The 16,290-nt window shown below is 52.3% G+C and overlaps 1 protein-coding gene across 1 annotated transcript; it reads right to left on the bottom strand.

Annotated features, from left to right (window-relative positions):
- Positions 1–8,676: 8,676 nt before the first annotated feature.
- On the bottom strand, positions 8,677–16,113 carry MRM1 (mitochondrial rRNA methyltransferase 1). Its single transcript, XM_065853158.2, has 5 exons — positions 15,164–16,113; positions 14,441–14,534; positions 12,563–12,683; positions 9,237–9,356; positions 8,677–9,108 (listed from the first exon to the last, which is right to left on the bottom strand). Exons 1-5 carry the CDS (start codon positions 15,919–15,921, stop codon positions 9,059–9,061), a joined length of 1,143 nt encoding a protein of 380 aa, XP_065709230.1. The 5' UTR covers positions 15,922–16,113; the 3' UTR covers positions 8,677–9,058.
- Positions 16,114–16,290: the final 177 nt, after the last annotated feature.

Below are 16,290 nucleotides of genomic sequence, written 5' to 3'. Positions count from 1 at the left end.
CAGCTTAAAGATCTACACAGTGGCAGAGAACAAGAGTTAAAATTTCCCTGAAGGAGGTGAAATAAGGCGATTAGTGATTGCTGGGGTTTGCACACGGAAGCCTGGGAAGGGCTCCAGATAAGAAAACTCTGGTTTCATAGTCTGTACATGAATAAGGAACAACAGGAACAAAAAAGCCTCACCACCATAGTCTGTGCTCTGGTATTTATCCAAGGGCTGCTGAGCTGTCCCTGTCCTGCAGACCCAGACGAGTATTACCCACACTGCTGATAGTACGGGCAGTCTTGTAATGAAAGTGGCTTTGCTAAAAACAAAACTACTCCAGGCAATGCGCCGCAGTTGCTGTGCTGGCAGGCTGCAAGCTCTTTGCATACGCTCCTATAGGGACTGCTACACCTTTACTTCATACTTACTACTAGCACTCGTAGGCATCACTCTGCATGCAGCTGTTTCTAGGGTGTGCATCCGAAGGGGCACAACTGCCCTTCTGAAGTCTATTACACTACACTAACAGTTCGTCTTTCTAAATACAGGATACAATTCAATATTAACGAATATTTTCCGTGCAGCACCGTCCCCAGCCCAATCCCACAGCCAGGCGGGATCCCGGTGCCGGGAGAATGCTTGGGTGATGCTCGGCTGCTGGTCCAGTGGGATCACGAGCCCTGGGGACACCCCCGCCGTGTCCCCCTCCTGCTCCCTGCCTGCAGCCATCACTTCCCAGCCCCGGCCCCGCTCGTCGCTTCGATCCATCAATACTCGTCACAGTCATTGGGGGGGACACGGCTCCAGCCCCCATTGATCTGCACAGCCCCCTGGGTGCTGCACTTGTTGAGCGAGGCTGTGGTGGAAGAAAAAGCAACCACGTCTAATACATTTCTCCTCCATACAAACCCGAAGGTGCCGGAGCAAGCGGAGGGGCAGCAACACGGTTTGGAGTCTTGCAGGGGATGGATAACGGCAGCACCAGCAATGCCGGGACCGGGCAGGAGCAGAGCATGGGATGTGAGCCCGACCTGCAGCACATCTGTATCACTGCTCCTGGGCTTCATCCGCTGCACCTGACACTGCTAATGACGTCCAAGCTCTGGTGGTAAAATACACCGGAAAAAACCATTATACTTCATTATACTGCTGGGCTCCTGGTCCTGCACACTCCTGCTCTTGGTGACTGTGGAGGCTGCAATAAACAACAGATAATACTTTCATGGTACTTCCCATCCCAGTGATCTCAAGTTGCTTTTATGAAGAGCAGGAATTAGTCTGTACTACCGCCCTATGAGACAGAAGGAGCGGTACCCGCCGCTATCCCTGGGCCGTCACTGCAGGTGGGGACAGGGGGTTGGCACCGATGCCACAAACCGGGATGCGCTGGGACATTGGCAGAGCAGCAGTTGCCACCACTGCAGATGCGCTTTCCGACTTGTGGCATCGGGGTTATGGGTTTATACAACCAGACTCAGAAATCAGTACATTGCCCTTACACTCCACTGCGATCTGCCCTAAATACCTACAATATTTCTGGTAGTAAACAATCTCCAAGACTCATTTCTTAGAGCAGCAGCAGATGGTCAAGAGCATTTCCTGAAATTGAATATTATAATGAATTTAGGATCAAAAAAATTTACATAATAATCCGTTTTTAGATTCTGATAGTGAAGAAACCTACACAGAAACTGCTTCTTTTCAGCTATTTGAAGTATAAATCTTCAAGTAGTTTAATTATAAACAAACTCTTTGCTATTGCAGATCCATGAAAGAAATTGAAAAATTAACTACCCAGTGAAGCTCAAGGCCACATGTCAGGCTCAATTCATTGGCGAGTTTACCTCTCGCAACCCAGCCGCTGATCCTGAGTCCCCATCCAGCTGCACGGACGGCACGGTCCCACCGCGCTGGGCTCCGAAACCTGCAGAGCTGCTCGGTGAAGGCAAAAGCGCTTGGACTGGGGCACGAGCGTGGCCTTTGAGCTCTTGGCTGCAGGGGGTCCCCAGGTTTGCACCCTCAGCCGGGGTGGGGATGGAGATGGGGATGTGGATGGGGATGGAAACAAGGATGGTGATGGATGGGGTGAAATGAGAGAGGGGGATGCGATGGGATGGGATTTGGATGGGGATGGAAACAAGGATGGAGATGGATGGGGTCAAATGAGAGGGGAGGGATGGGATGGGATGGGATGGGGTGGGATGGGGTGGGATGGGGTGGGATGGGGTGGCATGGGATGGCATGGGATGGGGTGGGATGGCGTGGGGTGGGATGGGATGGGATGGGATGGGATGGGATGGGATGGCATGGGATGGGATGGCATGGAATGGGATGGGATGGCATGGGATGGGATGGGATGGCATGGGATGGGATGGCATGGAATGGGATGGCATGGGGTGGCATGGGGTGGGATGGCGTGGGATAGGGTGGGATCGGGTGGGATGGCGTGGGGTGGGATGGCGTGGGGTGGGATGGCATAGGATGGCATGGGATGGCATGGGATGGCATGGGATGGCAGGGGATGGGGTGGGACAAGACCATGCCACCCTGGGGTTTGACCATGCCCAGATACTGGTGAAGCCAAATCCTCCAGAAGAGGCACAAAGCCCCGGGCACACAGAGCACATGGCAAAACCAGACGGGTGCAAAGCACGTCCCCAGGTGACGGTGTCGCGCTGTGACAGAGCCAGGGCAGGGGCGGCCGGGGCAGACGCCTCCATCCTCCCATCGCTGCGGAACCACAGGAAAACCTCACTTCCCGCTCTCGTGCCAGGGGATGTAGGAGCCCTTCTCTTTTAGAAAAGCAAATATTTAGTCTAGATAAAAAAACCCTGAGAGCGTTTTCCCCAGGTAATACTAGTAACTAAAATAATCACATTCACTTTGCTGGTTTAATTTTATATTTCCATTTCTACCTTATCTTTTTTCTGCAAGCATCATTAAACCACACCATAACAAAAAATACATGAACTGTTATTCTTTCAAGAGAAGCCATAAACCACCTCAAAGCTTTTCAGGTTTATTCTTATCTCGTACATCTTCCTCTGCTTCCTTATTTTTTTCCCTTCATGCATTTCAGAAAGGTAGTTTTCCCTAATGTTAAGAATAGTTGCATTGAAAATGAGATGCTGCCTCTGAAAAGCCCCTCTGGAGGATTAAATAAGTAAAATATAGCCAGAAAATAAACTGGAACCTCATTAAAATAATTTTGCAAGAAGAAATCCTACTTTACAATAGGTTTTCAATATCACTTAGAAAATTCTTAGAGTCATATATATATGTTCTTAATTCAGGACCTTCCATTAAAAAAGACATTACAGGGGGAACTGAAAGGCCATTTAGTATCCTTGTTTATATAAAAATGCATATTAGGCACAGATGCAATCTCCAGCAAAAGACTTGTGAGGTAGTTTGAATAAGCTCCGCTTTGCCGCAAGGTGCTAATGAGGGTTGGCAAAGCTGCGAAGGCGCCGCCAGACACCACCAGCTCATTTACTCCCCCGGCTAACGCGACCCCTCGCACATCGCTCTTGCGTCCCCCTCGCTTTTAACTCTTCTCCCACTCACCGATTCCCCCCCAGCACTGCTGGGAAGTGGGGCTTTGCTTGGGCTCCACTCGAGATGGTTTAACGGCACCGATTTGCTCCATCCTCAGTGGACAGGGATGGGGTTGTGCCTGCCGCTTGGCCCAGGGTTGCGAAACTGCCAGATTCTGCTCGTGGGATGGAGCTTGTGTGCCAGCAATGATCCCAAATGGAAAAGGGGTAACTCTGCTTGCTGTGACCCTGTTGTCACGTGTTTAATGTGTGATACTGTCCCATACCTTGCTATAAGCGTGCACAAGGACACCTGGCTGCAGCGCTGGTGGGACAACCTTCATGCCGCAGCATCGCTCCATCGTCCCCCACAGCTCTGGGTCCTGAGCACAGGACAGACCTGGACCTGCTGCAGAGGGGCCAGAGGAGCCACAGGAATGATCCGAGGCTGGAACAGCTCTGCTGGGAGGACAGGCTGAGAGAGCTGGGGTGTTCAGCTGGAGAAGAGAAGCTCCGGGGAGACCTTATTGTGGCCTGTCTGTACTTAAAAGGGGCTGAGAAGATGGGGACAGACTTTTTAGAAGGGTCTGCTATGACAAGACAAGGGGTGATGGTTTTAAACTGGAAGAGGGGAGATTCAGGCAGAACACAAGGAAGAAAATGTTGTCCCTGAGGGTGGTGAGAGCCTGGCCCAGGTTCCCGAGAGGTGGTGGATGAACCATCCCTGGGGACATCCCAGGCCAGGCTGGACGGGGCTCTGAGCAACCTGAGCTGGTGAAGATGTCCCTGCTCATGGCAGGGGTGGCAATGGGGGAGCTTTGACGGTCCCTTCCCACCCAAACCATCTGTGACTCCATGATTCCCACCCCAGGACCCCCTCGCTCCCATCCCCACCTCCAGCCCCGCTACCCCAGTCCACACCAGCACCCAGCTGGGAAGAGGACGTTTCCCAAAGCACCAGCGCCCGAGAGCAGGTGAGGGGGCAGCGAGGGGAAAAGCAATTGCAGCTGTGGGCAATGGAAAGGGGAGAGGAGGGAAAGCATCATTTTACTACTCATTGCCTCCTGCAGGAGAACCAGGCAGCGATTGCTCCCATGATTAATTAAACATTGGAGTGTCACTAACGATTTACATAAGTGTGGAAGCTTTGATCTGAGAGTCTCCCAGCTCTCGGCCAGCGCCTATGAAGTCGCAGAGCCGGGGCTGGACCCGTGGAATGCGCAGGATGCGACGCTGGGATCTTCAGAGAAAAGAGCTGAGCTGCTGCTTCCCGGGCGCAGGAAACTGCTGAGTTTGCAGTTCGGAAACAGGGCAGCCAAAAAAGAAATTGGCAGGTTTAACTGCATCAATTCAAAGGGTATTGTTACATTTTTAAAGTGAATAAAACTATTGATCATAAGCAAGGCAATTACCCTTGCCCACATGTAAAGCCACACGGCTGGCAGTGAGGAGCCAGCGCTGAACCCACCCGGCGTTTAACAGGAGGGGGCAAAAACCTCTACCAGAGGGAAAAAATCACGAGCAGAGACCCCTCGTACATCTGCGGGGCTGGACGCCTCTAAACCAGGGTCATGGTGAAATCGCAGGAATTGCCAAGTTTTGGACATGCTGCTCAACAAGGAGCTAAAATACAGGTGGCCCACGGGTGTATCCCAGTGTATGGACAAACACTTTGTCTCTAAAGGCTTTAAAAACCATCGTTAAGCATAATTACTATTGCCAGTCCCACTGAAAACATGAGAACTCCTTTAGCTACCTCCATCTTTTTGAACTTGGCTTTGGAATAGCTTTAATAACCCCGAGGCTGAAGCGCAGGAGAGGTTAAAGCACCTTCCCTTGAGCAAAACCACCCCGACGCTCCCGTTCCAAACCCTCGGGATGGGGTCCGGGTTCTGCGGGGGGCACGCGCGGCCCGGCCGCTGCAGAGACGCCCCTGCGGTGACCGGACCCCATCGTACGCCATACTTGGGCAGCAAGTTTTGTAGAGAATAAACATCACACTTCAATTTCATGGTAACTTAGGCGGGTTTACTGGCAAATACCATGGCTTTTACATGGTTCTGCCAATTACCAAGCAATTACATGTAACCTAGATCTGGAGGACATACAGTAGCGGTATAATGTATTCCTCTCTGTGTTAAGAAGAAAAAGGCTGTTAACAGAAAACACCTTTTTTTCTTTTTTTACATTATAAATCCCTCCACAATATTCCTGTGTGACATTATTAAAACTCCACGTCAATATCAAACCCAAAGCAAAAACTGCCATCCCATTAACACATCAGTCGCGGGATGATCAATAAAAATTTACTTGAAACTGTGCCATATGTTGCTCCCCACAAAGTTTTATTATTCAGATTCATCAGTTTGTACCTCGACCCCCGTGCAATTAAATCCCGTTTAGCAGCACTGCCCTTCTGATGTGAACTTGTCATTCCTACAGCTGGTTTGGAGTTGAACAGCACTTTTAAATAATGAAAGCAAAATGTCTGTGAATTAATGGCGGGGTACAGGGAGACCCCCCCCCGTGCTGGAATGGGGAGAGCAGAGCGAGAAAACGTTAAAAGAGTGCTGCCCGTTTTAACATGTTGTAGCATATTTGTAAACATCGTTAATCACGGATTAGCAGATGGTAATGTTAATTGCACCTGTGGAAGTAACAAGACCTCAAGGTTGATTACATTTACCGATGCGATGGAGGATTCCCCGCCGCCGGCGAGGACGGGTGCGCGGTTCCTTCAGCCCTGGGACCACGTCCAGCTTCGCACAGACAAAGCGGCTGTTTCTGCCCCCCAAAACCCTCCTGGCCTCACGAAACCTCATTGGGACCCAGGGATGCACTTGATGGAATGGGATTTCTTCTGGTTGTGTTGATCATCTGTGCACAAACCCAAAATTTGGGGTATGAGCTGAGCTCCTCTTGCAGCTGGTTCTCCCTGGAGCTGGTCTGGGGGTGAAAAGATTGGTGTCCACCCTTGTCCAAGGATGGAAAGGCCAAGGCGCAGCTTCTGAACCAAGGAGGACAAACATTCTGCCACTCTGCACAGAGACACTGTGATAATTGAGAAATCAGTTTGGAAGGGCAATTACTAAGTTTTAAAATCAATTTGGTAAATAAGCCTCTGAAATGAATCCATGACAAGCAGCAGGGAGGGGAAAAATTGACTTTCAGATTACACACACACACTTTATTCATATCTAAATATCAAAGAGACTGTATGTACAAACAGAAGTAATCAGGAAGCATGTTTTGATCTTGCTGATGTACACAAAAAATGACAATTAATGTCCTCCTTTATGATATAAAGCTGGCAGTTCTTTACAGTTACATTACAGGGACGATTATAGTTAAGCTTAAGGCTAAAAATAATGAAAGACTATAAAAACTACATTTTAACATTTAAAAATATCCAGGAAATTAACTGGAGAAGCAGGCAATGATCCAATTAATGGATCGCATTTACTAGATCGGGGCGAATCGCACAGCGCAAAGCTCCATCTCCAAAGGTGCGAATGGGCAGGGGTCTCAGCCTGGAGCGGGATGGAGCTGGGGGAGAACACATCAACCACAGGTACCCCCAAAATCCCACCGGTTGATGGCAGAGGGGGATCAACGTGAAGCAACACGGGGCCAAAACTTCCCACCGAGGGAAAGAGGCTGAATGTGAACAGCAGAATGATGCGGAGCGGGATTCACCGCGCTCACAAGAGCCCGTGTTGCTGTTGGAGCTGCAGCCGCGGTCACACACCCGGATTCCTGCCTCTTAAACTCCAAGCCTCACGCAACTCCCCATAAGCCTCATCTGATCCAGTGCCAAACCAAGGTGCTCTGTGGAAACCCACGACAGCCGTGGGGCTGAGGGACAACAACCCCGGGAACTTCGGTCCATCGCACCCACCCCATCGGCGGAGCCGCCGCGGGCACCGAGGTTTGTGGGAGCCTTCCAGAAGTCAAGTAGCTGCTCCATCCTTCCTCACCTGCCTCCTCCTCGGTGAGCCAGTGCAGTCTGATGGCGTCCGGCTTTTCCAAGCCCATGCAAACCTCCTCTATTAAAGTACGGCTCGAATAAATTTAAAAAAAGGGGGAAACTACAGTTCCTATGAAATCGGAAAAATATATGTACTTACCTATAGGTCAATAATAAAGAAATGCTTTATCCCCGTCCCTGCTGCTGGAAAGGAAGGCTCCGTTAGCCCCAAGCGCTGAAACGTTTCTCTGAAAATGAGCAAATCTGAGCCACGGGCACCCTCTGCTGGGGTCGCAACAGGCGGAGGGGGCAGCCGGCAGCTCCCTGCCCTGAGCCTTCTGATCTCAGCATTAAAACACACACGCAGCTCACAAAATGCAAGAGCTGCACACCCATCCGAAAGCATCGCCCCAGCAATGCACCAGTTCATGGTTATGCAGCAACCAACTTTGCCTTCCGAGCGGGGCAGCAAAGCCCGGCTCATGCTACAGCCGTTGTTTAGGGGGAATTTGGGGTTTGTGGGGACCCCCAGCAGGGCACAGGGGCACCCGTGGACTGGGGACAGCGCCGTGGCCACTGCAGAGGTCTCAGGGGGAGGGATGGAGGCCACGGCAGGCACAGGGCTCCAGGCCCTGACCCCAGTGGGGCACTGGGGTGTCCCCAGCCCTGCAGCACCCACCAACCAGGGCCCCAGGGACCCATCTGAAAAACCTCCACATCCACAGACTTCATTTAGCTCAAAGGAAAAGTCCTAATTAGTCACTCGGAGTGATTTACTTGTTCATTTGGAAAGGGGGGAGGGGGGAGACGAAGCTGAATTGTTTGAAATTATCCCTAAAGGGCACTGTAAATTAAGTGTTAATGAGGAATCCTATGCAAAGGGCCACAGTAGCTAAATAAAATAATTAAGGTGCTAAGTGATAACATTCATTTGGTTCTCAAGAATTTAGCCAGCCTGGTTTTCAACCAGGATATTTGCAAATGAAGCCACCTCCTCCGTGTCATCGGCAGGACGGTGGTGCTGGGGCAGCTCAGCATCCGAGAGGATCAGGCCCAGCGTGGAAAGGAAACTTCGCCAGAAGAGAACAAGCTCCTGATTCCCCTTCCCACCCGAAGGAAGCGCTCTGTTCCACTAATCACACTCTGGATTTATACGTGACACAAAAAGGATTGAGCCGAGCCTACAACCAATCTTTACAGAGGTTTTATTTCAATGGGCTGCGCTTTCCCCCACTACAGCTGCTCTCTAACAGCTCACGTCCATTCCACCTCTCACTTCCAGCCCAAATTCTCTCCACAGCACGAGTGATGCACAGAGTCCCCCGTGCAACAAGCACCAAGCTCGCAGCAATCACTGGTATTTCACTGCAAGAACTGAAGGATTGGGCTGTTTTTAAAACCCAGTTTGGTGCCCCTTCCTTGCGGCTGCTCCTCCGAGGGGCCGGTGGGAGGTGTCACCTACCACAGCCTGGTCTCCAGCATCAAACCAGGGTTCTGGTGGCATCGTGCGTCAGTCAAGATGCAGCTCAGGACCATGGGAGCAGCTTCTCCCACCAAATGAAAAAAGCATTCAACCACCGTGCCTGAGCTTCTGGCTGCAGATGGAGTGCAGGAGAATACCTGTAGGAAAGTAAAAATAAAGATCCTTTTCTTAAACCAAACGAAAATTATTCTGTGGGTCTGGATGTTTGCTTTTTAAATACCGAAATTTGGACTATGGTGCTTTTGTGCATCAGAACCATTTTTACCAGTGGCAACGGAGACGTTCAGCGACTCGATGCCGGGGTGCAGCGCTCTGCCGGGGGGGATGGTCAGCATCCGATGGCACAAGAGCTGCGTCTCTAGGGAAAGTCCGTCACCTTCGCTACCTGCAGAACAAAGACGTCGCTCAGGTCGCCCTGCAGCTGCCGCCACGTCCCTTTCCCCACTCCCAAGTACAGCTCTTGTGACGCTCTGTCACAACTACACCCTTGCCGCTGAGCTCACCAGCAACCTCAGCAGCTCCCACGCAGCAACAGCCAAGAACTATGAACGGTGAGACAGGGGCCTTGCCTGCCTTTCCTTCCTGGCCCACTCCAGCCTCCCCACACCTTTTAGATTGGATATTAGGAACAATTTATTCCCTGAAGGGCTGTTGGGCATTGGAACAGGCTGCCCAGGGCAGTGCTGGAGTCACCATCCCTGGAGGGTTGAACAGGGTTCTCAGGGACATGGGGCAGTGCCAGAGGTGGGTTATGCTTGGATTCAGTGATCTTGAGTGGCTCTTCGAACCAAAATGACTCTGTGATTCTCTCTGTTCTCCAGTATCTGGAGTGGTTTTGAGGAATACCTGTGCAACACACCTGCGTGCACAGCACAGAGCAGAGCCGGGCAGGCTGAGCCCCCCCACACGCCGCTGCTGCTGCTGGGGGGACAAGGCAGACAAGGGGCCACAGGCCTGGTTTAGATCCAGCAAATCCCACGTCCCTATTGATAGTGACGGGTTCTGCCTTTTCAGCACACAGTACCACCAGCTGGGCGCAACTTGTGAATGCAGACAGTCTAACCAGAGGCTTCAATTGATTAGTTGTTAAACCATCCAACAGCCCTGATATGTTTGGGCTGATACACTGGTGAAACAGAGTTGAAATCTATCCCAGGTCATTAGTAGTTGTTTGACTCACACTGTCACAAAGGGAAATGGAAAGGGAGAGGCTTTAAACAATCCTGCGTGCAGACAAGTGAAAATGCAGAAGAACATGGACCTCCCAGCCCGCTCGGCTCCCCAAAGATTTCTTCCACATTCATTATTTAGAGCTACACAGACAGCTACAGGGCTGCAAGAACACCCCGCTCACGTCAAAGACGGGCTCATGCTTTTCTGGCCTGATCTAACCAGCAAGATGCACTCTGTAAGGAAAAGAATGCTTTGGGTAACGTACCTTCCATCACCTTCCCACATGAAATAGGCCATAAAGGCAAAAGCATCCTCCGGCTGGGGTAAAGGAACCTTCAGGAATTATCCTACTTTTTCCTGATTCAACACAGAAAAGTTTTACAACGCACAGAGACGTCTGTCTGCTCTCAAACCACGCTCTCCCGGGACTCTCCAACTGGGACAGGTGCAAGGGCTCCTGGAGCAACCCCCTCCCTGCCCCGACAGGGTCTTATGACTCCTAATAAAGGCAGCAATTCTGCTTCCAGCTTTTACAAAGCTTTTTATGGCACTGGCTGCTTAAAATAATTAGGAACCATAAATTCAGGGCAAAAAGACTTGCACAGAGTGACACACGGGAGGGAGTATTGACTGAATGAGATTAAATCCGAGTTTATATTGGTGAACAAAACACCTCCCACTTCTTTGACTTCCATCTCTCAGCTTTGTCCCCCACCAACAGGGCTCAAAATCCAGAGTCAGGGCTTGGCTGAAACAATAAGCTTCCTGTTTACAATTAGCATCACTGTAACTGCAGTTCCCAGTGCGGGGAGCTCAAGTCCAGGTAGAAGAGAAATATACACAACGAGCATCTCAGTAAAACCATTTCTTAAACCCTGAGCTAAAACTTGGGGGTGTAAGAAGCACAAATGACCCAGAAACTCCTCTTGCTCGGACATTTAAGCGCTCCCCATCCATTCCTGTTCACACAGGTCCAGCCTGCCTGTCACCTTCGGCAACCACCCCAAGCCAGCGAGGATGTCAGGAGGGGGAATTCACATCTGCAAATGCTCAAGTTACACGACAATCTCTGCAATGCCAGGAAGCTCACTACCATGCTAAATTATTTCTGCTGCTCTCTGTCTGCAGCACAGGTACGCTCCATATTCAGATGTAGGACATTTCTTCAAACAACCCCAGCATCAGACGACTGTAATGTTCAATTTTCTTTTCAGCGAAGAGTTAGTGCTCAGCAGAGAGTTGAAATGATTACTGCTGCAAGGTCCGGGAGCTCTCCTCATGCATCTACCAATCTGCCTCCAATCTCCCTTGACAAAAGGATATTTGGACTTTTTCCTGGAGAAATCTCTCATAATTCAAGGTAACGACACCGCTGCCACTTTCACCCCCTTCCTTTCTCCTGGTGCTGTTGTCGTTTCTGGGATGCATTTCTTTGTGGTCCATCAGCAGCACTGCCAGCCTCCCTGCTCCCTCTATGATATAGCTCCACACATCTTGTAGAGGTGCCAGATTTGCGGCGTTGTCTTGTCAGTATTTCTAGGAGTTCAATAAACATTTTAATTAAAGGAACGTCTTCTGAGCCAAGGAAACCGCAGCACGGGGCAGGATTACAGCCCCTTGATGGCTCATGGCCAGCACGACGCTACTTCCAAGTGTAAATGCTCAAACCAGCTCTTGTGGCAGGTGACACAAAGCGGGGGCTGAGGCACGGCCACACAGGGGGACCTGAATTTCTTTCTCTAGCTGCCACGAGGCCATCATTCCCCTTCTCTTCACCTCCTGGGAGGCTGCACAACCCCAAACTCTGCCTACAAATGACAGCATCCTTCACAAGCATCCTCTGCGCAAAGAGAGGGGAGAAGCAGGAGGAATCGCCCGGTTTGGGTGCTCAGGAAAGCAGCGCCCGCTGCTCAAACTGTGCACAGAGATACAGTCCTGGTTTTGTTTTTTAAGATGATGGAGCAAAGCTGCAGCACAGCTCAGCATTGCAGCTCAGCACAGCAAGAGCCAACACGCACCTCCTGGGTCTCTCACGCAGGTTTGTGGTTCACCAACACAGAAAAGCCAGGTTCAGGGCTCTAGGATGGGATTAAACTCAAACCAACGCACTGTGCTGAGCCTGTCCTGCCCCTACAAACTGCCATCCAAACCCACAGCTCCTGAACGCCCGGTTCATCTGCACAGACCGGTTTGTTCCTGCGGCTCCTACTGGGAGGCTCCTCAGCCCCCCGTCTTCTTCTGGGTCCCCATTCATCTGCAGCCAGGTCATTGTGGCACTTCTTGCTCAGCTTTTCTTTTCCAGACCAAAGCCAGATGTAACATTACAGCCCTGCAATCAGCCCTGGAGCGCAACATCACCCTGATCGTTCCCTCACTCACACGCTTCCACCGAGCCCCGAGCTCTGTCACTTGAAATACCTATTACTAGAATTACGGGTTTATTCCACCGGAATTCCAAGCAGCTGATGACAGGAACATCTTCCACATCCTCAGGCTTGCTCACCGTTCCAACGACTTCCCAGCCTTCTGCACTTTTAGCCTAGAAAGGGAAAGGAAAGAAACGTTAAAAAATTGCCTGCTTTTCAAGATTAAAAACAAAATAAGTCACACACGCAAACTTTTTGTTTTAATGCTTTCAGTTCAGCGGACTGGTTTCCTAGGTTTTTGTTGCATCCCTTGAATTTTTACCACCAAAGTCCTCCCATACCAGCACACAAACCTTGACTTATGAAAAAACCCCACTAATTTTCCTTCTGGTGTTGATTCCCATTCAGCAAGCGAACAAACAGCAACTGAAAAGCTGAGGTTTGGGTTTTTTTCCCCCATGCAACAGTTCTAGGAGGGTTTTTGCCAGGAAAGCACACAAAACAAGCAGTGTTAAACAAATCAGCATCAGGCTAATCCACCGAGCAGGGCAGTGCGAGTCCTCAAGTGCAGGCTCAGCCATCAGAAGCCCCCAGTCATGTTTTCAAACACAAGTGCACGTTTTCCAACCCAGATGCCAAAATTCGGCTCGTACAAAAGGCCGGGCACTCAATGCTCAGAGAACCGGCCTTCCCTCCCACACCATGGTAAAAAGAGCCTTCATTATTTCTCTCGGAAATCCATTTTAACAATAAAAGAACTGCTGCTTCTTGCCAGCCTTATTCCCTGTGAAACCGGCACTTTTTATATTACCTTATATCAAATTTACACCACCCAGGCAACGCAAAGGGTTAGGCCTGTGAATCTGGGTCCAATTAAATGAACTGCTGCAATGGCTTAAAATGTTAATAATTCAAGTTTTAGAGTAACAAAGTGATTCTTCCAACTGTTTCAATTAAATATCAATGTCTTCTATCTACCTTTCATTTCACCATCACCCAGAGCTCCAGCTGCCACAGACCGACTGAACAGCTGGACAAGGGTTTTCCAGCACCAAGAGCCCAGGTTTACCTCTGCTCAGCCTCCTCGTGCTCACACCAGACCATGATGGTTGTCCCCAAAGGGACACAGACACACAGTGACCCCAGCTACCCCCGTTCTCCCATGGATCTGCAGCCCCTGCCCTCCCACCCCACTGCTCCCTGGGTCTGGGAGACCCCACATGAATAGGGGAGGCAGAGCAGACCTGCAGCTCTCTGCTCCTCGGGCACAGGGAACCTCCACGAGGAGCCAGCGCGGTCCCACACTGCTACCCAGGTGATGGACACATTGTCAATTCAAAGCAACATCCCTGGGTTTCAGTTTAAATCATGTTTTTCCATGTGGATTCCTATTTTCCCTTTTGCAGCACGTTCTGCGAAGAGCTCTGTCTCACAGGTAGAGCATGAAAGGATTCTCAGCAGCTGGCACCAGCCCTGCTGGCTCCCTGCTCCAAAGGCTGCCCAATGCTGCCATCGTGTGCCTGTGCCCCGGGATGCTGCCTCGGCCACACGCTGGGCGAGATCCGCTGCAAGCAGCGCCAGTCCCCACGGAGAGAAAGGGAGACGGACCCCATCCTCATGGAGAGAAAGGGAGACGGACCCCGTCTTACCGAGCTCAGATACACAGCGTTATCCTGCTATTGCCACCTTCCAGAAAAAAAGACCCCCAACTCAGCCCTGTCACCCCACGCGATGGAAGAGCTGGGGGTGCACACCTGTCAGAGCTGGTCCCACAGCACAGACCACCGGCAGCAAACGGGAATGCAGAGCAGGAGCACAGGGCACTGCATGTCACAGAGTCCTTTTCCTGTACCTCCTCACTGTTGGTCAATACGTGGAATATTTGAGCTTTCTTGAGAGGAAAAGGAAAAATACCCATTGATCATTGTACCTTCAAAAAGCTGCGGAGATCATCTGTGCTGTAGACATCGAAGACTTCCATAACTCCAGAGCTGGCTTTGCTCACTGTCGGTGTCAAGGGGCAGCTGCAAGGATAAAAAAGAAAGGAAAAGTGTCATATGAGAGCAAAAGAGGAAATCCAGGAGAATTTTTGTTGCTGTATTGTTTTCTCTTGCTGGTACCACCCAAACCCAATTAGTCCACTGAAGATCTCGCTCACTATGTATATTTTCTGTTTTCCTACGGAGAATAGGAGGGCTCAGAAATTAACCCAAGAAAGAGGCTACAGCAGTTTTGAGCACAAATGGGCAACTAAAACACGAAGTGGGCTAAAACAAAAGGGACCCAGGGAGATTCCTTGCCAGCCTGGACCATCACATCCCACAGCCTCCCTGCAGTGAATGCCAAGCAGCAGTGAGCCCAGCTCAGCTCCAGCAAGCCCTCTAAGAGAGCTGAGCAGCAGCGAGCCCAGCTCAGCCCCAGCAAGCCCTCTAAAGCAGCTGAGCAGCAGTGAGCCCAGCTCAGCTCCAGCAAGCCCTCTAAAGCAGCTGAGCAGCAGTGAGCCCAGCTCAGCCCCAGCAAGCCCTCTAAAGCAGCTGAGCAGCAGTGAGCCCAGCTCAGCTCCAGCAAGCCCTCTAAAGCAGCTGCTGAGCAACGCAGGCTGGAAACCAATTTGGGAGGCAGCAAGAGGAAAGCTGAAGGAGCAGCCCCGTACCTGTTCCTCTGGCTGGTCACCACTCTGTCCACCCCCAAGAAGTAGGCAGAGCGCAGCAGAGCCCCCAGGTTCATGGGATCCTGGATGTGCTCCAGCACCAGCCAAACCGGCCGTGGCTTCGCCCTCTCTTCACCCCCCACATCGGGCTTTTCCGCCTCCTCCAAACTCTTGAAGCGGAGAGGGGTGGCCTCCAGACACACTCCCTGGTGGACGTGACCTCTGCACAGGGCGTCCAGCTCCCTCCTGCGCACCCGCTGCACCGGGACCCCACGCGCCGCGGCCTGCAGGGCGAGCTCGGCGGTCACCGCCCGCCGGGAGCCGCTGCTGGGCTGGAGGAACAGGCGGAACAGGCCCCTGCGCGCCCGGGCCAGCGCCAGCGCGCACGGCGCGACCCCGAACAGCAGCTCCGAGCCCTCGGGTCTGACCACGGGTGGAGGTTTTCGCTCCAGCCGCTTCGAGGCGCCGCTCGCCCGTGGGTTCCCGGGATGGCTGCGTGGGGGGTGCCAGGGGAAGGGCCGGCTCTGCGGGGCCGGGTCCCCACGGGACGCATTCAGCCGAGAACCCCCCGGGAGGGCCGGTGGGGACAACCGGCCGCCATCCCCGCCGCGGGGCGGCCCTTCCCCATCCCCACCCGCGGCTGCGAAGGGCGGGGGCCGCTCCTCCCGCGTGGAGCGGAACCTCAGCCCCCGCCAGCAGCGGGGTAACACGGGTGACAGCCCCACGGCCCTGCGGACACCGGCCCGGAGCGCCGGCTCCATGGGTGCCCCAAAGGCCTTTCCCCGCGGGGAGAGGGCGGCGCTGGCACCGGCGGGCTGCCCACGGGAGGCGGCAGGGGTGGGGTGAGGAGAGAACACCGAGCCCAGTCCCAGAGATAACCCGCAGAACCGGGAGCGCGGGTACGTGGGGAGACACAGGGCGGCGGACACGCGTGGGTGGCGAAGCCCCGCCCCTTCCTCCCGCCGCTTCCGGGCCGCACCAACGAGCCGGGGGATGCCCCGTCCCGCGAGGCAGCGCCGCCTGGCGGCGGGCGGGGGCGCGGCCGGGCACACCGGTACGCGGGGCCTCAAAATTATAACGAAGTTGGGTTTGCAGGTGCAGAGACCAAATAAAATCAAATAAAATCAAAT

The sequence above is a fragment of the Patagioenas fasciata genome, chromosome 19 (genome assembly GCF_037038585.1).
Source record: "Patagioenas fasciata isolate bPatFas1 chromosome 19, bPatFas1.hap1, whole genome shotgun sequence".
In the NCBI taxonomy this organism is placed as follows: Eukaryota; Metazoa; Chordata; class Aves; order Columbiformes; family Columbidae; genus Patagioenas; species Patagioenas fasciata.
The sequence above is the reverse complement of the archived record's forward strand: the minus strand, read 5'-3'. Positions and strand labels throughout refer to the sequence as shown.